Source organism: Mixophyes fleayi, chromosome 9 (assembly GCF_038048845.1).
Source record: "Mixophyes fleayi isolate aMixFle1 chromosome 9, aMixFle1.hap1, whole genome shotgun sequence".
NCBI classification, from domain to species: domain Eukaryota; kingdom Metazoa; phylum Chordata; class Amphibia; order Anura; family Limnodynastidae; genus Mixophyes; species Mixophyes fleayi.
The window spans coordinates 102,092,684-102,115,272 of NC_134410.1; the positions used below are offsets into that span (position 1 = coordinate 102,092,684).

A 22,589-nucleotide genomic window follows, 5' to 3' on the forward strand; every position below is an offset into this window, starting at 1 on the left:
CACGCTTGTCATTATGTGACATCACATACACCCCTGATCTTTGTCTCACAGCGCCCGGGAGGGTTACCTGTCTGTCCTACATGTATATGACAGTGTGACTCACACACAACCATGCAGTATGGTGAGCATTGCACAGACAGGAGGGGCGGAATACAGTGAGTACCAGGGGCCCTCTGGGAGCACAGGACCTAGTGCACATGCACTATGGGCTATTCCAGTAATCCAGATAACTTTTTGAGTAATGGTAGGAGGTGCTTACATTGCTACACCAAAGTTATGTTTATATATATATATATATATATATATATCTATAATATAAATGCTTAGTGGCGTGTGTTAGTCTGTCTGTGTGTGTGTGGAAAAAATAAAACCAAGCTGCATCGCCACCTGCTGGGCGGAGTTATACACTGACCTACTAAATTCTTAGTGTGTGTGGAAAAAAAAATTCAGAAAGGGCTGAAATTTGGTATACTAAGATGTTTTTAATTTGTTAATTGTTAAAAGTGTTTATAAAGATTTAAAAAATATATATATATATTTCTTGAAGGAGAAGTGACAGTTGGGAGTGGTTGGTGGTTGCCGGGGGTGACAGTTGGGAGTGGTTGGTGGTTGCCGGGGGTGACAGAGTGAGAGGAGTGTGATACTCAGGACCGCTGAGAGAGATCCCTGTGTCTGGATAGACATCTGGATAGATGTGGCGATGAAAATGAAGGATGAGGTGATGGAGAAGAATGATGAGGTGGTGACATGTGGACAAAACCACGTTAAAAAAGGGCGCTTACGTCGGGAAGTAACGCTCTTCCCCTGAGGAGGCCTGGGCTATGGCCCAAATGCATGACAAGAACCTTTTTAACACCTTAAGTAGCTTGATTTGACTAGAATTCATGAGTATCATGCACGGGTTAACTTGTATATATATATATATATATTAATTATTTTATTTTATTTTTTTAATAAACTTTTTTACTGGTTTTAGTCAAGCTGAGAACCAACAGTAAATCAACAGGTGTTGTGGTATAGTGGCTATTAACAAGACAATATCAATGTACAAAAAATAGTGCTTAACTAGATGTGAGAGACCTAGTTTTACAAGTTATGTACTTTAGTATATAGTATAGAAATAATTTGGCAGATAGTGGAGATTCCTTAGCAGTATAATTCTGCCCATATTATCACTTCCTATTTCTGAACAGTTCTAGGGCAGAGCACATTTATTTCTCCATTTAGTAATAAACCTCAATTTTTATAATACATGTGGTCCTGACCTTGTATGAAAAGCATTGGCCAGAAAAAAAATAGATTTTAAGTATTTAAACTTCAGATTAATTGGATATGAGGCTTGAATATGAGTCAATTAATGCATAATAAATCCACAAATATAAGGTAAAATCTGTCATTTTCAGGGATGTGTTCTACAATTTGCCATTTATCTCAAACAAAAGAATTTAGGAGGCAGCAAACTGTAAGGCTGGTACACACTCCAGAAAATTTATCCCGCTGCAATATCTTTAACGATTTTACCAATGACAGAAAGTCCGGATCAGCATGCGGATTCATGTGTACACACTATATACGCGTTTTACATGATTTACCTTCAGATCTGTGCTCTTCATCTGTCATAACCATCAGCTGATAAGATTGTTACTCTGTCATCTCTATGGAGATCTGCCTACACTGCTGGCCGTGAGTGCAGACACACTGCAGAATTTGCCCGACATCGTTCCATCGTTTATAGAGATTTTTAGTCAGCTTATAAAATAAAATGAAAGGATACGCTGTGCTTTGGTATGACAAAACATGGTCATGGGAGCGTACACACTAACATGATATTGGACCTAATGGTTGTTTATCATGTGATTGGGACAATAATCGGGTAAAAAACCTGTAGGCTATACCCAGCCTTAGAATCACTATTTAACGAACACATGTCCCTGCAGCCATTATCTGAATTAGTCGTTTATATCTTTACCATAAAGCTAATACAGAACAGCGATAGTAATCATATTGTATAGTTGATAATTCACTATCAGATTATAGTTGACACTATACAGTGTCTCACAATATGTTATTGTACAGTACAACTGTAATAAGAAAAGTTCAACAAGTCAGGCTCAGCAAATTTTACAATAGCAAGCAATTACTACCCCCACTTATAAACCTATAACATAATACCCTAATGAGGCCAGAGACACAAAAACTACTACACCCACACAGATCAGCTTTTGAAACTGTTAAACATATTTCTGTTTTTGAGAAAAGATTTTCTTATTATTTATTTAAAATACCTTTAATCTGATCATGCATGGAGGGGAGTTTAATAACCATGGCTACAGAAAGAACGGCAAGTGCTAGGTACAGACTATCAGAGCAACAGTTTCTACCAGAAAACAATGCACCTTGTAGTAGTTCAACTCTACCCTCTATCTCTCCACCTAACAGACAGGAATTATCAGCAAGAATGCCACCCCAGGACCCAGCTAACCCCCCACCTCCAGGCTAAGTCTGATTTACCTGCAACAAGACAGAACGCACTCCAGATGGCTGCAGCAGTTATCCTGCACATGGTGTGACCACCGACATTAGGGAGAGTGAGAAGCAGAAGACGGGCAGAGCTGGATGCAGCATGGAGCAAACACCAGCCTCTCTCTACCCCCCCAGATACCAGTCAGGCAGAAGGATTGGATTTGTATCCAGTCACAGAGCTGGGCTACGCATCTAATCCGTTCCTGGTGCAAACTCCCAGCTGGCTCTTGTCATTGCTGACTCATGGAATGTCTGTCCCACTGAAAGCACTCAGCTACCCAACAACTTCATGAGTTTAACAATGACGGATTACATCTCTACTTATTGTATTTATTGTGCTCTAGCTAGTGCCAATATATCACGCAGTGTTTTACAGAGAATGTTTTATTAATTCAGTCCAGGCCCCAGTGGAGCTTACAGGAAGTTTTTGCTTTACTAAAAAAATAGTAATATTATAAATCTGTTAAGAAGGAAGTGGAAAAACACTAAAATGTAACTTTATATTAAAGTTGCCCATGCCTTAATGAATTTGTAATCGGGTGCAGTTATCAATGGAGGAGTGTGTTAGGGAATTTAGACTGTAAGCTCTATTGGGGCAGGGACTGATGTGAGTGCATTCTCTGTACAGCATTGCGGAATTAGTGGCGCTATATAAATAAATAAATGAGGAGGAGGAGGAGACATTCTGCCAGATAAACCTTCACATGAACTCATGTGAGTTTACCTTACTGAGCGTAAGAGGAAAAACCTCCTTACCTATATCTGTAAATAATATCAGCTTTTAGTATCACATGGGTGCCACTGTCACTCAATCAAAATGTAATTTTGTGTGACCACGAATAAAGTTGGTCCAACACCTTAGAGTTAGTTTTTCCACAGAAAAGTTAGTTGTTATTTTTCTCTTCTCCCGCTGCAGGAGTAGAACACGGCATCACCAGGTCCTTTAGGAAAATTTGGGGGAGGCCTCCCTCACACACACAGGCCCTGCAGAAACTGCACCCCCAGTAGTTCTACCCCCTGTCCCTGCCCCTAGCTAGCAGACATGCCAGGGCCTCCAGCAGCTTTGACAACTGGGAACATAAACACAATTCAGCTATCTCTTGACCTCTTGACTTGTGAACTTTAAATACTTAATTTTAAAGACCTTAGGCCTCTTAACCATAATCAGTTTTTACATGTGTTCTACTAGTACTGTATTTTAATGCTAGTGAAACGCATGTAAACAGTTAAGACACTGGAAACCATTGCTTCTAGTGTCATTACACACACTATCGTTATAATGTAGTACTGTTTCGATTGCATTCTGCTTTTCTATCAATAAGTGGTTACTTGTGGGGAAAAACATTGGCCAAACCTCCAAATGTTAATGAAAAGACTAGTTACAAATATATTTGACAAGCGTTTTTCCAAGCGTGTAAGGATGTTAACACAAATCCAGTGGTCTTATCGTGACAGTATGATAATCTGCTAAACATAACTATCCCACTTGTCTTAATAATGAAAAACAAAAATTAAATTTATCAACTTCTCTGCAGCACAAATAATTCATTGTTTTACAGAGTACAGCAACACTGTTGCAACAAAGCAAAAGAAAAGTAGCAGTAGTCTGGTCTGTTGTTGTGAAAAGGGAAGGAAGGTGGGAGAGAGAGCCCAGGCTGTCTATTCAAACACACTTGATACATGTCAGATCAAATATCCAGCTCACAACTAATTAGATACAATGTTTTTGAATGTATGCCTATTTTTCCACCAGAAGGTCAGACAAATTCATAATAATTTTGAAAACTTTTTTTCAGTTTAGTAAATAAAAAGATCACTTTTAAATATTTTATTACAAATGATCTTTTTAATGTGTTTTTCACTAAGGTAGTCAATGAGCACTTTCTTTAAATATACTTTTTATTTTGAAATTTGTATAAACAGCATCAATAAGAAATGACAAGATGTTCACTGATAGTACAACAGTAATAAACAGACAGAAAGAAAAGAACATTGTCAGGGTGTCATTTTTAAAATTTTTGAACTCTGATTAAAGGGGGGGGGGTGATGAGAGGTGAGAGGAGGGGGACGGGGGAGCATCAGTTTAAAAGTTGTTATGATAGCAAATGGTATATCATTTCCACTAGACCTGGTTGAGTTATTGACTGTTCTGTAAAGGGTCAACTTAGAGCATTAACATTAGCAGTTATGGGGGCAACAGATGGGGAGGAGGTGAATGTAAACCAGGGCTTCCAGATGGAGTCCAATTTATCAGCTTTGGACCCCATCTGGGACCCCATCTGATAGATAAGTCTCTTTTAATATTTTTTAATTGTAACAATTTTCTGTAACAAATGTATTATTAGAAAAAAATTGAAAGGGTGCCAATATTTGGCCACGGCTGTATATAAAACAAGATTCAAAAATCCAAATTGTTTTCATATACTAACTCTGAAATCCTTGTCATCTTAACTTCTGAAATTGAAGATGCAGCCCCTTAGTGGTACCATTATTCTGTAGGAAATCATCATAAAACACAAGGAAAGGAGTATATTACTAGACATGACAGCTTGTTGCTCTACTTGCAGAAGATATTTCTCTAACATGCTGATCTGATACTCTACATGGCACACTTCCCTAAAGACAACAGTAAATATTGCTGAGATTAGACACTCCAGAAAGACTAAAACATACAGCGAAAAGCACAGCATCTCTTCCCAGAAACATTGCTTACAACCGTGCTCAGAGCAGCCTGACACCAAGGAACACAAAGGGACTGAAACATGCTGCTGAGTACAAATCACAAGCAATGTGGTTTCACAATTCTTCTGTCATTTAAAGGGATCCTCTAGATTGCAAGCTCTTAAAAGCAGGGCCCTACCTACCCTCTGTCTCTTGTCTGCACAATCTCCATAAACCTTGTATCTTGTTATTTTTCCATGCATGACTTGTTTTTTGTGTGGGATTTGTTTACACTGACTGTCCAGTGCTGCAGAGATTTGAGACACTTTATAAGTAAACTACGAAGATGATCATGATTAAACATTAATCCATTCACACTGGTAATTTAAATGGCTAAAATGGGAAAATTAAAATATTTTTTTTTTAAAAAATGCAGTGTTCAGAGATACACACACACACACACACACACACACACACACACACACACACACACACACACACACACACACACACACACACACACACACTTCAGAAACAAGTCATAATAAACAAAGCTACAAACACCACAAAGCTCTTAAACACATGAAAATATATTAGCCTAGGTATATATTACAGTATTTTCAGCTGATGATTTGGTCAAACGGACGATAAATGATGTTTGGCATGATTTAGCCTTAATGTGTACAGTGAAACGATGATCCAAAGCCACTGAAATCATTGATCGAGATTTTCAAACTGACTTAAACATCTCATTTAGCAATGGAATGACGTTGTTTCAATTCTGCAGTGTGTATGCACTCTGCAGAATCAGAACAACAGATGAGGGAGGGCAAGCACTTATACCTTGGAATTCAGGCTGAGAGCTTGGGGGCAGATCATTGCCGAGCGGCAGTCTGATAGCCAGCCGATGGTTATGACAGATGAAGAGCACAGATATGAAGGTAATCGTATACAGTGTGTACACATGAATCGACATGCTGATCTGTCTGGATATTTGTTTTCCTGTTGTTTGTAAATTGCTGATCGTTTATTTTTCCTATAGTGTGTACCTAACCTATGTGAGTCCTATAGTTAGTTTACAAGCCAAACATATGCTTTGGGGAGTCTATCAATACACGTATACATGAGATGCAAGATAAGGGTAGGCTTAGAAATACAAGCAGAAGAGGGTGTAAAGTTTGAATTGTCCTAAATTGTAATCCCTAGATCTCACCCATTCTTTTACCTACAGACTCAATGTCAATCTTGTTTGAAAGAGGAGAGACCACTATTTTAAATTAAGTGCCCCCTTATAAGTTATTGTCTGATGATAAGCAGACATTAAGTCCCTTACTACAGAAAGTGTAAAGAAGTCCAGAGAAAGGGGGCTATAATGCTAAGATATCCCTCACCCTGGCTTCAATAAGCTCAGGGGTACCCTAATTTAATATGGTAGGTTGCCTAGTTTTCAAAATGGTATGCCTTGTTGGGCTACCTATATTGTTCCTACAATTTTTATGCATTTAATTCAAGACAGTGCAAAACAGCAAAAAATGTTAACATGCATTAATATTTTCAATTGGAGATTCTATAATGAAAACCTATGTGTAGAACCCAGCTTTTAGCTGCTTTGGAAAGCTGGAAGAATGATCCAAAAAGTATTTCTTGGTTTTGTTTGAAAAAAAAAATCCACACATTTAATTTTGGTTCAATTTCTTGCAAAGTCAAGCAAGGTATCACATTACTGATATTGATGTTTGAAAGTGACCAGCCCAAAAAGTTCCAAAATAGGCTCAGCCGTGAAGGAGTTGAACTGCAAAAAATGACACTGTGCTTAATATGCCATTATGGGAATTACGTGCACTAAAGTTCGTCTAGACAGTACAGAGGACAATATGCTTTGTGCACTGCACAAGTGTGTGTGTAAGTATTGTTGTCGTTGTCGTTGTCAGTGGTCAAAGTGGGTTGTGTCACTTTTCCTATTGCTGTCATTGTAAAACTATCACATTCCATTCACTTACATTTTCCATAGTGCCACTTCTAAATTTCCATAGCACTGCTTCAACCTGTCTGCACATAGATGCCTCCATGTTTCATTCATTCACAAATGAATGCTCACAGGTAAATAAAGACATATCACAGTTGTCTACTCTTCTGGAATGTAGACTCACATATTAGGATAAGACATACTTGCCAACTCTCCCGGAAAGTCCGGGAGACTCCCGAAATTCGGGTCAGTCTCACGGACTCCCGGGAGAGAAGGCAAATCTCCCGCATCCCGCTACTGGCGTCTCAAAATGACGAGATTCGCGGTGAATCGTGTTATTTTGGCCCCGCACCAAAGCGTCATTTTTGTCGCGGGGGGTGGGACCAAAATGACGCGTTTGCCCGCGTCCCATCCCCTCTCGCCCTCCAGTCATGCCCCTCTCCCGGAAAGAAGATGCCCAAAGTAGGCAAGTATGGGATAAGTCCTCCCAGGCTCCTGGGAAAGCAGGCCTGTAAAATGGGTGGGGGTATGCTGTGATGACACAAATCATGACAATGAGTGTGCAGGGGCATGATGACGTAAGTAGCTTCATCCTAGGCTTTACAACACTCATTATTTGCAGGGCTGCCAAGAGGAATTTGGGTCCCGGTCAGGGCCCTCTTAACAACATTATGGGCCCCCGGGCAAAGCAGTGCACCGGGGCCCCTAGATATAGATATAGTTATAGATATATAGATGTATACAGATAAAGATATCGATATATAGAGATAGAGATAGATAGAAGTACTTGCTCAGTGACCCTTGTAGGTTTTTTTTGCAGGTTTTATTCTTTTGCAGGATTATTTATTCTCATTAAGAGCCATGCCTATGGGGCCCCCTTGCCCGTGGGGCCCCCGGGCAGCTGCCCATTGTGCCCAATGGAAAAGATGGCCCTGGCCCCGGTACAGCGACTTTCTGTGCCTCTTTCCCCACACACATAGCAGGAGAAGAAATATGCGCCGTCGTCGAAGGGGGCATGGCCAACACGGGCTTTGGCTGCACATCTTTACGTATGACATTATGGGGGGGGAATTCAATTAGCCAAAAAGTGTCTTCAGAACGTCTCTGAGACACTTTGTGGTGAAGATTTTGACAGAAATATCTGCTCATTTTTCCTTGCATCTCTATCAGGGCGCAAGGAAAAATTAGTTGAGATTTCCACCATAATTGCCAGCAATGTGTGAGGCGCAATGTCCGCGCGTACATCGCCGGTAATTGAATTTCCCCCATTATGTATTAAAATGGTGTTATTCTCATCTACCTGTTATTTGAGCTTTCCAAACGCCACCTGCTGGCCGAAAAAAAAAAAGTTATTTGTTTTGTTTTTTTTAATTATCTGGCAGCGGGGCCCCCAGTTAGCCCCGGGCCCGAGTAATTTGTACCCGCTCCCGACCCTCTCGGCACCCCTGATTATATGAAACAAATGCAGTCATCAGGCCCCGCTGGCCTACATCAGCACTGAGTGAGAAGGGACAAGATACAAAATTAGTGTCATTGTACACGTTGCCATGCCCACTATAAGGCACAAAGGGCATAATTAAGTTACGGACAACTCTTTTCATACTCCACTTCCACATCCCCCAGAAGTGGGGCGTGGAAAGTAGGCAGGTAATATATGTAAATAGATAATACTTAGCAAATACTGTACAATGTAGTAAACAGATTTGGGAAAATATGAATGTGGTCTGTGAGCTACAAATGATGAGGTAACTGGGTTTGGTGATGTCACACTGACTGTGTGATCGCTCACAGAATTGCTATATATTTTCTTCTCATGATGACAGTGAAGGGTCTGTGATCCTAATATGAACTAATAAGCTGACTGGTGGGATTAATAGACAAAGTGGAGGGGATTAGTAGCTTTATTTTCTTGTCAGGCTGCGCTGTTTGTTCCAGGCCTCTCTTTGCTGTCTGAACCAATGGTTCACATTCTCTTAAAGCTGCAGTGCTAGCTATCAATACAAAACATAAGACTCACTTTAAATAATACAACACTGCATTGCTTGCAGTTGCAAGATGAGTAAAGACTAATTTCCACCTTCGTTGTGGACACTATTACAGTGTAACATGCTCCAACTTGCTTTACTTTAATTGTGGAGGTCCTTTCTCTTGAACTATCATATCCTGCATTATAGGGGTCAGAAGACATTGGGCCCCCACAAGGGAGATAACAATATGGAGTAGGCCGTAAGTAGTGCCTTATGTTGGCCCTGCCTTCTGCTCCCATCATTGTGCAGCTTCAACTGCTGATGCAGTAGTCCGAGTACAGTAATTACTAATGTAACACCCCCTCTGGCATTCTTATTCAGGCCTCTCGGTGACTGATTGCTTGGCCTCAGCACTAGGATCCAGGAGAGACACACCAGGAAGAGTTGCTTAGGGCCGATATGAGCTGAGGAGAAGTGTGTGGTGAGAGTGTGACAGCCAGGGACCAGGGATGGAACACATTTGGAAACAGGTCCGTGGCCTGCTGCCACGAGGGGCCAAAGTACATCAGAGCTGAGAGAATTTGAGTGAAATGGGACAGATTACCTCAGAGCATGGCGCCGAATAAAGAGGGGAAGGAATCCCCTTTATAATAAAGAAGATCCCCTGAGAGAAAAAAGGGGGGGCTCCAATGCCAAAGCAGTGTGGAGCCAATTAATAGTGACAGCTTTGAGGATATGCCATAAAGAGTTCCCATGTCTAGAGAGGGAAGAGCATGTAAGAGACTCTATGGAGAAGGCTGCTGTAAGACGCAGTGTAGCAGTGTTTAATGTGACCTAGAGGAGAAGAGAGGACACTAGAGAGGCTGTTATAGCCCATAGGGTGAGTGAAGAGGCTGCAACAGGACACTAGTGAGACTATCAGATCCACCTGTCACACAGTAACACATTAGTGGCTGTACCAAAGTATGCACAGTACAATTCTATAAATGCAATTCTCATTTTATTTTCTATGTTTCACCCATTGATATTTATTAAAAAGAAAAATTCCATATGTAATAAAAGACATTAAGTCCAACTTCGGTAGCTATGGGAATTAAGGATTACACATACTTGCCAACTTTGGGGTCATGATGTCCGGGAGGGGGCTCCGTCATGGGGGCGTGACCAAGCGGATCACATCATTCGGCACGGGGTAGCAGGTTTAGTCCCGTCCCCAACCACTTCACCAACAAAAAGGGCAGGCTGCGGGAGGCTGCCCTGCTGTGCCGGGACTCCGGGTGAACTCCCAAAAATTTTGGAGTCTCCCGGATATTCCCGGAGAGCAGGCAACTATGGGATTACAAGATCCACGCAGATTGCAGCATTCATAATTAGCCTACATGTTTCTGTGCTAATGTCCTTTCACATTGTTGTTGGCAAGGTAAAACTTGCTTGAATCTTTATTGTGTCTGGATTTGTGGATACAATTTTGTTATTTTGGCTTTAGTGGAGTAAAGACGTTTTTTTCTACGAGGATACATGTGCTCACAAACTATTGCTTTTGGCCGACACTCATAGAAACATAGAATTTGACCGCAGGTAAGAACCGCTTGGCCCATCTAGTCTGCCTATTTTTTATTAGCCTATGGTACCTTAAACCCTATTTGATCATTTATTATTTATAAGGATATCCTTATGTCTATCCCAAGCATGTTTAAACTGCTCTACTGTATTAGGCTCTACCGCCTCTTATGGGCGGCTATTCCAACATGGCTCTTTTCAACCAGTGTACAATACTCTGCACCCCTTCTTTCTTCTTATAGTAACGTTTACTGAACTCGTGGACATAGTGTTTTTTAACATCACTTTTGCCCAGATTGTGGTAATTGAAAAATACAGCATACCTGCCTACTTTTAAGAAGGCGCGGTGGGATGGCAGGGTGGGCCAATTGCATCATTTTGACTCCGTCCCAGTGATTCTCCCGCAAATTGCATCATTGAGGTGCATAGTGGGCAGGACGCGGGAGAATTGCCTGTTTTCCTGGGAGTCTGGGAGACCTACCTGGAATTCAAGAGCCAAATATGAAATACAGTAAGAAAGGAGGTAGAAGATCTGTGCAGCCCTTTAATCTACAGGTTACTTGTTGATATTCCTATCTACAGAGAAATGTATTTTCTAAAAACTAATTAACTAGAGCAGTACAAATACTACCAGTACCAAAATGAATAAAGCGAGACGTGCTCAGAGCCCCGGGCTAGTCCTCTCAGGTTCATGCTTCCTCTCCTCCTACCCTGGTTCAGGATGAATTGTTTATCGCAGGCAGCTCCCACAGCATTCTCAACCTCCCATGACCTGCAGGGAAGCTGACTTAGTGGAGATGGCAGACTCCTCCACTGGGCACAGTCTGACACTCTGAGCCAAATCCCTAGTTCCTTACAGCTCATTTCCTTTCATTTAAAAAAGTATGTTTCCCTCAGGCCTATGCAGCGACCAAGAAACTAGTGTAAATTGCCCACAGCTGGACAAGCAGTTAAGTGATATGAATGTACCTATATTTATTACATGTATTACAAACTACTTTTTCCCAGAAATGTCAAACTCCACCTGTACACATGATATAGTCATTTATGTCCATTTTCATGTACAGTATCAGCTTCCAGAACTGACAATGCATTTACAGCCTTGTGGAGCATTTCCATAGTAGACAGTAAATCCAAAACATTATGTGCAAAGGTCAGAAAAATGTTGGATTTCAATTGGTCTTTCTATGTAAAAGGTTTATATACGTGCGGCTAGTTAAGCTTCACTGTCACTTCGCTTAAGGGAAAATGCTAACCAGTCCCATTTAAGCAAAGGTCTTTCCTAATGTCATATTATGGGTTTGTAAAGTTAGTGTACAGGTTAATCTAAAAACAAAGATTTCTATAAACATATTGAGATCTTGTCTGTAGCATTCTTTCACACGATTCATTCCTAATTAATTAAAGATTTTGATTATGAGGTGCCTCAATATCATACTTGCCAACTTTGGCATCAAGCTGTCTGGGAGGGGGCTCCGTCATGGTCGCACACATCATGATGTTGCCAGCAGGCGGCAGTGTACAGGAGCCGTGAGGACCCTGCCCAGTCGACTAGGAAATGAAGCAGAGGTAAGTCACCTTCATCGTTACTTTTGGGAAGTTAGGGGAAGTGAGGCTGGTATTCAATACCGGGACCCGGGCCTGCACTGGATCCCTTTTTATTTTATTGTCTTTTTTTTTTTTTACTTGACACTGATCCCTTTATTCCTTGGGGGGGGGAGGGGGTATGCAATATAATGTGGATTGGGGACATTAATCTGTGGCATACAATGAACTGGGGACAGCAATCTGTGGCATGTATTAGGGACATCAATCTGTGACATACTGTGAATTGGGGACAAGAATCTGTGGCATATTGTAAATTGGGGACAATAATCTGTGGCATACTGTGAATTGGGGGCACTACTGTGTGGAATACTGATATATGATAGTACTGTGGCATAATGTGAATTGGGGACACTATTATATGTCATAACAGGAATTTAGGAGACTACTGTGTGGCATAATAGGAACTGGTTGCACTACTGTGCGGCATATTATGTTACCTAGGTGATGCTTCAGTGGCGAGCTGAGGGCAGATCCTTCTCTATGTTTCCCTGGGTGCACACCCTAATGAAATGTACTGCGCACACCTATGTGTAACACATGGGGGGGGGGGGTGCACCACCTGAAGTGTGCCACTGATGTGTGATTGCAGCAAGAGAGGTAAGCATGAGAGTCTTCCTCTGAAATGCAGAATGGAAGAAGGTCGGTGTGGGGGGGAGGTTTGGTTAATGTTATGTGGGTAGAGGCTTGAGTTAATAATTTAATGATGAGGTTGGGGTTAATCACTTAATGGTGGGTGTTAGTTGGGGATTTCATTATTCCCCCAGGCCTGCACTTAGGGATGGGTGACTTAATTTAATTGGGGTTGGGGATTAATCATATAATTTTGGTTGGGAACTAATGGCTTATTGGTGGGGTGATGGTTAAGTCTATTAATTTGAATATAGGGGGATATTTAATGTAAGTGGGTCACGGTATTGCCTATTTAAGGCTGTGTGGGAGGAAATATGTGTATTCATTAAATGTCAATACTATTAATTTAATGTATGGGCAGGTTAGGGGGAATGTGCCTATTTTTTAAATATAAATGCTATTAATTTAATATTGTGGAAGGTTGGGGTGGAATCTATCTAATAAATGTGTATGCTATCAATTTAGTGTCAGGGCTGGTTGAAGGTAAATAGATCTATTTATCAAATAAGAACACTAGTATTTTAATGTTGGGCCTGGAAGGAGGCCTAATTATTAAACGTGGGTTGTACTGATTTAACACCGGGGCTGGTTGGAATTTTCTTGTACCCATTTTTTTTCCCAAATAGAGCCCCCAACATTCCAGGATCCAGACAAGCATCATCTAAAGACACCAGCAGCCACAGGTGGTGAAAGTGACAAGAACAGGTAGGAGAGTGCAGGGCAGTCTGCCAACTGTCCTGAATCTGGTGGCGCAGTCCTGAATTTGGGTGACTGTCTCGCTTAATCAGGATTTGGTCTGACTGGAAGGACAGTTGGGAGGTATTTCCCACTTCACAGAGTACTGTTCATGAAGGCAGAGCTACATGCATCTAATAGTGCACACAGTATTACCTGTGTATTTGTCTAAAATGATAACCATGTTACATAATAGGGGCCCTGCTGTCTTAAATACCCTGGGCCCCTCGAGCCTTAATCCAGCTCTGGTTAGTAGGAGGGAGCGAATAGCTGCTCCCAGTCCCTGTATAGGACACAGACTGCAGAGCAAGCAGAGGAGCTCACAAGATTTGGTAATCTTGTGAGACATAGAGCTTCCCTGCTCACTCTACAGGAAGTTCCCACCGTGATGGATGTCAGCAGTACCAGAAGCATAGATAAGTACAGTGGCCTGGGGGAGTCATAATGTGCCTGGGGGGTGGCATGATGTGGCTGGAGACCAGATAAATGTAATGTTTTATTATAATGTATGTATCAATGCCCCATGTTGACCACACCCCCAACATAATGCGGCCACGCCCTTTTTCGGCACCGGCGCATAGTTTCTCTCCTACTCTTCTATTGAGGGGGGCTCTGAAGGTTCACATGTACCTGTGCCCCAAACTTCTCTTGGCAGTCCTGTACATACCATTGATACTGGTGTGTATTATTATCATCATTATCACCATCATCATCATCATCATCATCATCATTATCTGGAACAGAAGTGGGCCTATGTGCTTTAAATGCCAGGGCTGATTTTTAGTCCCAGTCCGGCTCTGTTTCCATTTGAATCTGGGTATAAGTACACTCTGCCTAAGCAGTACTTGTCATATGTCAACAGACAGAACAGACTGCAGGATATGCACATGCATGTGTGCAATATAAAGCCCCACCAGAATGCACACAAAAAAAATTATAAAAGAAAAAAGAAAACTCATAATACTGTAATCGTTAATAAAAAATGTATTTTACATAAAACACAATGTTTTTAATGTGTACTATACATACAATGTGTTTATATAGTAAATTTTCCTTGCATATACAGTTTCTTTGTTATCTATTCGCATGCATATGTGTAGTTTTTAATACAAAGACTATTACATGCCAGTTATCACTATCAGCTGGCACCTACCCCTGCCCTGTAGCTGGTGCAAAAGATACAGCTAAAACAATGTACTTTTGAGAAACACAGACCTTGAATCGGTGGAATCTGCATTGGCACGGCCACTGTGTGCCCTTACTGTACATTACCTACGTTAGTCCACCTCTCATGTCGTAGTCTGTTATAGGCCGTCATGTCATTTGCGATCGGACAGGCCCGTTTCTGAGCATGCGCTGAGCTATTTCACACAAGATAGGGCACACAAAGGCACTTACGCCCGAACATGGATCAGCCCCAAAATGTTCATAATATGTGTGAGTACCGAACTGATATTAAAACAGAATTTCCAGCCAAATTACAAATAACAGCATTAGTCAGGCATTAGGCTAGGCCACCCAAGATCCTTACCCTAGTGGCAGAAAACCACAATGAATATCAGTGAGAAACTGACAAACACAGCTGTATGTATTATAACGTCATTCTCTAGTATTACCTATATTAGCATGAAAATCTCTGACTTACCAGTGTATCCCAGTGCACAGTCACACATGAACCCATTGATCCGGTCAACGCAGGATCCACCATTCTGACATGGATTAGATTCACACTCATCAATTTCCACAGAGCAGTTTTCTCCTAGAAGTAAAGTCAATGTGATCACATGAACAGTATCAGTTCCATACCTTTAAAGCACGTGGGTCATATTAGTAGTTAAATGAACATTATTTATTGGAGGTATATTATGGGTTAGGTAAGTTTTCCCGAGTTACAAAACCCTAACAACCAGGATCCCTACAAAAAAAAAAAAAAAAAAAGATTACTACAAAGGTGACTGGAATATAATACAGACCTAAGAACCGAAGCAGCACATTTCCGATGAGAGCGGCATGCTGAGAGGCAGTAAAACCCTTATTGTATTGCATTTATGTTGAACTTTGCTGTCGCATGGTTATATACCATATACAAATTATAGGGTTCAGTTCACTCTCCCTATTGTCTTGTAATATATGACAAATGTATTAGAGAGTAGCCAGGTAGACTTGCATCCTTTACTGACCACTATCAACTGAAATGAACACTGGTCTCTATAATATTCTTAATACTGATTATAAAAATCACCAGCAATAGTCTCCCTGCCAGTGAGTAATGGTTGTATGGTGTGCAGACAGGCAGCCGGCATTTAAACTGTGTTAGTACCCGCGCACTTCACTCCACCTGCGGTAATGTATTATCACGGCTGAATGTTCACTTATAATTTGTAGGGATAAGCGGTCTCTCCGTTACAGCTGATGGTATGTATTAGTCATCGCCATCAGAGAAATGCTGGAAGAGATCCAAGAGAAGAGAGCCGGCAGACCCGCCGCCAGAGCTCCCACTTCTGGGTATGGACGCCACAATGACGTCTACCCTGACATAGTTTTCACAAGAATGAAATCACACATGGTGTCTTTGTGACTTCTCACTATATATGTCTATATGTTTTCAATATTTCACTTTATGTCCTGGTTGCAGATTTTATATGAATATGAATAAAAGTTAAGTTTTATGACTTACTAATTATTTGGTGGACTGAAGTGCTCTACGTTTCTCCTTTATGAACCTTGTTCAATCTTTTCTCTTGGTATAGTTGTTTGAACAGAGCACCCCCTCTTTAAACAATGAATGGTGTTATCCATGTCCAGGGCCGCCGAGAGGGGGGGGGAGCGGGTACAGTTTACCCGGGCCCGGCCATGCCAGGGGGCCCGGGCCGGGCCCTCGCTGATAATTAAATTTATTTATTTTTTTATTTTATTTTTCTCTCTTGCGCTTTTTTTTTTTTAACTTTTTTTATTTTTTTTCCCGCGGGGGGGGGGGGGGGGGGGGTGGTCTTGGGTTTCTTGGGAGCTGTAAGAAGAAATTAATTTAAAAAAAAAAAAAATACTCACGTGATCGCGCGGCGCCGTGTCCCTCCTCTCCTCCATTCACACTGACTGCCGGGCGTGACGTCATCAAGTCACGCCTGTCAGTCAGTGAGGAGCGCCGCAGCCAGCAGGAAGAAAGAAGACAGAAGAGGAGACAGAAGAGCAGAAAAGAAAAGAAAGAAGTTGACAAAAGGTAAGTAAAGAAACGGAGAGGCTAGGGGAGGAAAACAGGGAGGGACAGTACTATAAAGAAAGGGGACAGAGAAACAGAGGAGGAAAAAAAGGAGAGAGCCACAGAGTAATAAAAAAAAAGTGGGAGAGAGGAACAGAGGAGGAAAAAAAGGAGAGAGCCACAGGGGAATAAAAAAAAAGTGGGAGAGAGGAACAGAGGAGGAAAAAAAGGAGGGAGCCACAGGGGAATAAAAAAAAAGTGGGAGAGAGGAACAGAGGAGGAAAAAAAGGAGAGAGCCACAGAGGAATAAAAAAAAATTGGGGAGAGAGGAACAGAGGAGGGAAAAAAAGTGGGAGAGAGGAACAGAGGAGGAAAAAAAGGAGAGAGCCACAGAGGAATAAAAAAAAATTGGGGAGAGAGGAACAGAGGAGGGAAAAAAAGTGGGGAGAGAGGAACAGAGGAGGAAAAAAAAGTGGGAGAGAGGAACAGAGGAGGAAAAAAAAGTGGGAGAGAGGAACAGAGGAGGAAAAAAAGTGGGAGAGAGGAACAGAGGAATAAAAAAAGTGGGAGAGAGGCACAAAGTAAAAAAGAAGGGGGAAAAGCAGCATGGAGGTCGCAGTGTGAGCATAAGGGGGTACAGTGTAGTTGTGATGAAGGGGCACAGTAATGTGTGTGATGGCACAGGGGGCTTGTTGCAATGTAGTGTGTGTGAGGTAGGTGGCGGCTAATTAATGGGCGCTATTTTGTTTGTAGGGTGATGGTGAGGCAATTTAATAGTAGGGACTATTAATTTAAGATGGGGTGGTTTGGGGGCTATTGAATCTTGGGATGAGTTTAGGGAGAATGAGGTCTATTTATTAAATGTGACTATGAATTATTTAATGGCAGTGATGGTTGCGGGAAATAGGTATTGCTGGGGCTGTTTGCAGGAAGTGAAATAGGTTTATTTATTAAATGTGAATACTATTATTTTAATGTTGGGGCTGGAGGAAGGCCTAATTATTAATCGTGAGTGCTATTGATTTAAGGCCGGGGCTGGCTGTAATTTTCTAAATGTAGCCATTTTTTTTTCAAAATAGGTCCTTCAACATTCCTGGATCCGGACAAGCCGCAACTAAAGAAACCAGCAGCCACAGGTGGAGAAAGTGAGAAGAACAGGTAGGAGAGAGCAGCACAGTGTGTGAAATGTTGTGATTCTAGTAGGGACAATACCAATTTTTGGTGAATGTTGTGCCCAATGTAAGGTGTAGGCCAAGACTGAACTGTTTGTGTACACACTGCATTGTTTGTATACTACACTGTGGTGGTAGATGTCCTGAAAGTCAGGAGTGCTTGAACATATGTGACGCTCCGGCGAATTGAGAGCCTAGTGGTTTTTATGTTAGCCACGCCCCAATGGCACGTTTGCCACGCCCCAAATGCATGACCACACCTCCCAAAATTTTTGCACCGCCGTTTGGCTAGCCACGCCCCTGAATGTATGACCATACACCTAAATTGTTTTGCGCCGCCGTAAGGCGGCGCAAAAAAATTTTGGGGCTTACTTGAATATGAGGGGGGCCCCATGAATTTGTTGTACCCGGGCCCTGAATTCTTCTTGGCAGCCCTGTCCATGTCATATAAATATGAGGACAGTCCGATTTGTCTAGTGCGGAATCACTCACTTAGGCTTAAGACAAAATAAATAAGCAACCTTTATGTTATATTACTAGGAAACATGATTACCTATTGATCCATATATTCCTCTCACAATGCTCATTCCTCAGTGACAGGTTTTTCTTGTGGTCAATTGCTCTACACTTGAGCCTTATTTAAATAGTTTCTGAGAATGAAGGGACTTTGGGATCGTCTTTATTTTTGTGTTACTATTGTGCATATTAATGAGTTTCTTAAATTGGTAGATGTGCAGTTATAAATGCACTTTACCATGTAAAGTATGCTTCTATGATGCATATGGCATTCCATTGAAAGCTACATTTTTTGGTAAATTGAGCAATGGCAGTAATAGTAAATCTTTCACATTGAACAAGGTTGTAGAATCATACTTACCAACTCTCTCAGAATGTCCAGGAGACTCCCGAATTCCGGGTAAGTCTTCCGGACTCCCCGGAGAGCAGGCAAGTGTCTGCATCCTGCCCACCGGGAGCCAAAATGACGCGATTTGAGTTGAATAGCGTCATTTTGGCCCGTCCCCAACCAATATTACGATTGGTCACAGGGGTGGGGCCAAAATGGTGCAATTTGCCCCACCCTGCCCCCTTCCACTCTTACACTGTGCCCCCCTCTGGTATCTCCCGGATGCCAACAACACAATGTTGGCAAGCAGGCGCGGCTGGGAGAGGGAAGCCCGGGGGGCAGACAGACGGCCGCATCACATGACAGGGGATGCGGCCGCGTCATTGATGATGTCCCCGCAGGGGGAAACTATGTATTTTGCATGGGGGTGGGGGGCCCTAATAGCCGTCTGACCCAGTGGCCCGGGGGGGTATTGCCCCACGGCCCCCCGGGCCAGCCAGCCCCTGTTGGCAAGTATGTGTTAAACAGACCCCCAAGTCGTTTTGTAAGAAGACAAAGCACTGCATCACAATGCTATCTAGAGAACACCCCTGCAAATGCCATCCAACCGTTGGATCTCATTTAAACACTCTTCATCTCTGCAACATTTCTGCATGACGGTGCAGTGCATGGACCACGAGTGTGCTTAGCCTGCATTTAGCAAAGGAAGCCTTGATCCACCCAGTTCCTTTCATCAGAAAATTAGAAAAGTTACATCCCCGTAGTAAACTCTATTTTGGCCACTACATCAAAAAAATATAGGGAACATTTATGCAAAAACAGGCACATAATTCTACAAAACAGCATTTGCACTGCTGGCTCTCATAAATGCCCTTACCCCGGTTGGTAGTCGCTGCTTACCTATAAATCCTGGATGGCACCTGCACACATATCCTGCAGCATAATTGTAGCTGAACTCTGTGTTGTTAAACTCTGGCTCTGTACTATAAAGTGTTTGATTGGATCGTTCAAGACACAAAGAATAATGCAGGCATGGATAGTCTGCACATTCATCAATATCCAATTCACAGTGATCCCCAGAATATCCTGTCCAAAAAGTAAACATTGGTTACAAAAATGCTGATATCAGGATTAGGTGAAGGTGACATGTTATAATATATAAAAGTATAGCAGGTGATTGTACATATAACACACCAATTCAGTGACAGAATAACAGCTCAGACAGTGTTTCCAATGCATGCGTTCTCTGGCTGTGAAGTCTTACATGTCTAAAAAATTTATATTAAGGGGTGTCTCATAAAATCACTTCTAAGCTATTTATTGCCCTTTGTTTTTTTATTCAGCCTCTGGCATTTCATGCTAATTACATTTGTAGTGCTAGTGAGTCCAAGTTACTCCCACATAACCTGCTGATATCACACTACGGGGTAGATTTATCAAACTTCTAAAAAGGAAAAATGAAGGTGTTGTCCATAGTAACCAATCAGATTCTAGCTATCATTCTTTAGAATGTACAAGATGAATGATAGGTAGAATCTGATTGGTTGCTATGGACAAATTTAACCCTACAGATGCAAAAGACACGGAAGTTGATAATTACTGTTTCTGCGGCCAATATCTGAAACAGACATGCATGGCTGAATTATATTATTAATCCAAAATTATTAAGCATATGTCTTCACATACTTGTATATGATAGTCCTATTTTCCTTCACGTTTAATCCATGCACAGTTTTGTGCATATTCTTTATTATTTTTTTAGTCTTAAAAAGTAAAATGTTCCATCAATAAACATCATGGGGTATATGTACTTAACTGCGGGTTTAAAAAGTGGAAATGTTGCCTATATCAACCAGTCAGATTCTAGTTACCATTTATTTAGTACATTCTACAACATGACAGCTAGAATCTGATTGGTTGCTAGTGTTCTTCAAAGTCTCCAGTGACATTCAAGAGAGCTCCATTGCTAATTGTCATTGCTGAAATAGAAATAATAGGCCTGGCAGGCTTGGTCTTCTAAATCTGCAGTCACATTGTACTGTTTTATATAGGTAGCATACAAAGAAGAGAGCTCCATTGCTCCGTTGCTAATTGTCATTGCTGAAATAGAAATAATAGGGCTGGCAGGCTCGATCTTTTAAATCTGCAGTCACATTGTACTGTGTTATATAGGTAACACACAAAGAGGAGCGCTCCATTGCTAATTGTTATTGCTGAAATAGAAATAATAGGGCTAGCAGTGTTGTTCTTAATCTGCAGTCACATTGTACTGTGTTATCAAAATGGATTCACAGCAGACCAGGAGCATCAAGCAGCTGCTGGCACCAGTCATGATGATAGTAATCATCATGACTACGTCATCTGCTAAAGCCTATGTTAAAGTGCATAGTGTTTTTAAGTCAGGGAAACAAAAATGTAAAAAAAACACCTTTCACCTTGGTCACGAAAAAAAGACCTGTAACTATCAACATCGAAAGAATGGTGGAGGATTATTTTTAATTATTTTGAATGGTATAAAGACAACAGTTTTATTAACAAAGAACAGCGTTGCTTGAAGTAATGTAAGCATGGATTTCTAAATAGACGTGTATATGTATTACCTTCCACTTTGCTGCTGTGTCATCAGTATTTCACAAGGTGTTTGTAATCTGCACTTTACATCAAAGGTACCTAACTATATTATAATTTTTTGGGAATTGGGCCTGATTCGAAGCCCAGTGATGAACTTGCGTTTTGCTGTGAATTACAATGGCTCTTTTTAGTGCATTGTCTGGCACCCTGGATTGGTCTGGGTCTGATTAAAGCACGCACCCTGGGGGAAGGGCAGCGCTCGTCGCAATGTATTAGCTGCAGAATTACCACAGTTTTCCAAGGAATGGGTGGAGCGATCACATAAACCATAACTGATTTCATGATCCAAGGACAATTCCATCTTGCACCACTTTTCTTTTCTGCCACTGCTGTGTGACAATGTTTCCTTGATGTGCTATGAACTGCCGTGTGTTTGTGTCATTGCTCTGTCGCTTAGCATCCAGCCAGGTCGTAGCAGTCTTTGTTTGAAAGTGTATGAAAATAATATTGTGACCTGTGAGATGGTCAAAACTGACTGCAAATGACTTGAAATTAGTGTTATTAAGGTTAATAATAATGTAGTGGGGGATAAAAAGCAAAAATATGTGATTTTAGCAAAAAAAAAAATAGGAATTTTAGAAAACAAATCGGGATCCAAACCAAAACCAAGACACAAAGTTAATCCAGATCCAAAACCAAAACCAAAACTAGAACACAGGGGTCAGTGAACATCTCTAACTGTAATGACTTAATACAAAAAAATTATAGCTACTGTGGGCCTAATTCATTAAGGAATATAAAGCAAAAAAAATTGAGTAACTTTGAACCTTGGCAAAACCATGTTGTTTTGGTGGGGGAGGTAAATTTAAAATGTGAGGACAGATTTATAAATGGGGTAGAGCATATCCTATATCAACTTTTAATGTCATTGTAAAAATAAAGCTATCGAGTATTAGAAACCTACATGAAAAAACAGCCAGTATTTTTCATTATGTGCAAAATAATAAACTAATTTGCACCCCTTGAATTATAACATGGTTTTGTCCAGGACAAAACTTACTAATTTCTTTACTTACTTTCCTTAATTAATCAGGCCCTGTACATGCAATGTTTGCAGAATCTGTCAAGATCCCAATATAGCCTGAAACAGGCTGGG

At 41.3% G+C, this 22,589-nt stretch overlaps 1 protein-coding gene across 2 annotated transcripts in view; it reads right to left on the reverse strand.

The window, feature by feature from the left end:
* The window catches only part of CRB2 (crumbs cell polarity complex component 2), a 109,101-nt gene that overhangs the window by 23,582 nt on the left and 62,930 nt on the right, over positions 1-22,589 (reverse strand). For both annotated transcript variants that reach the window (XM_075184733.1, XM_075184732.1), the window contains exons 5-6: positions 19,763-19,948; positions 15,296-15,409 (exon numbers count right to left, since the gene is read on the reverse strand). In XM_075184733.1, coding sequence (XP_075040834.1) covers positions 15,296-15,409; positions 19,763-19,948 — 300 coding nt within the window. The remainder of the gene's footprint in view (positions 1-15,295; positions 15,410-19,762; positions 19,949-22,589) is intronic.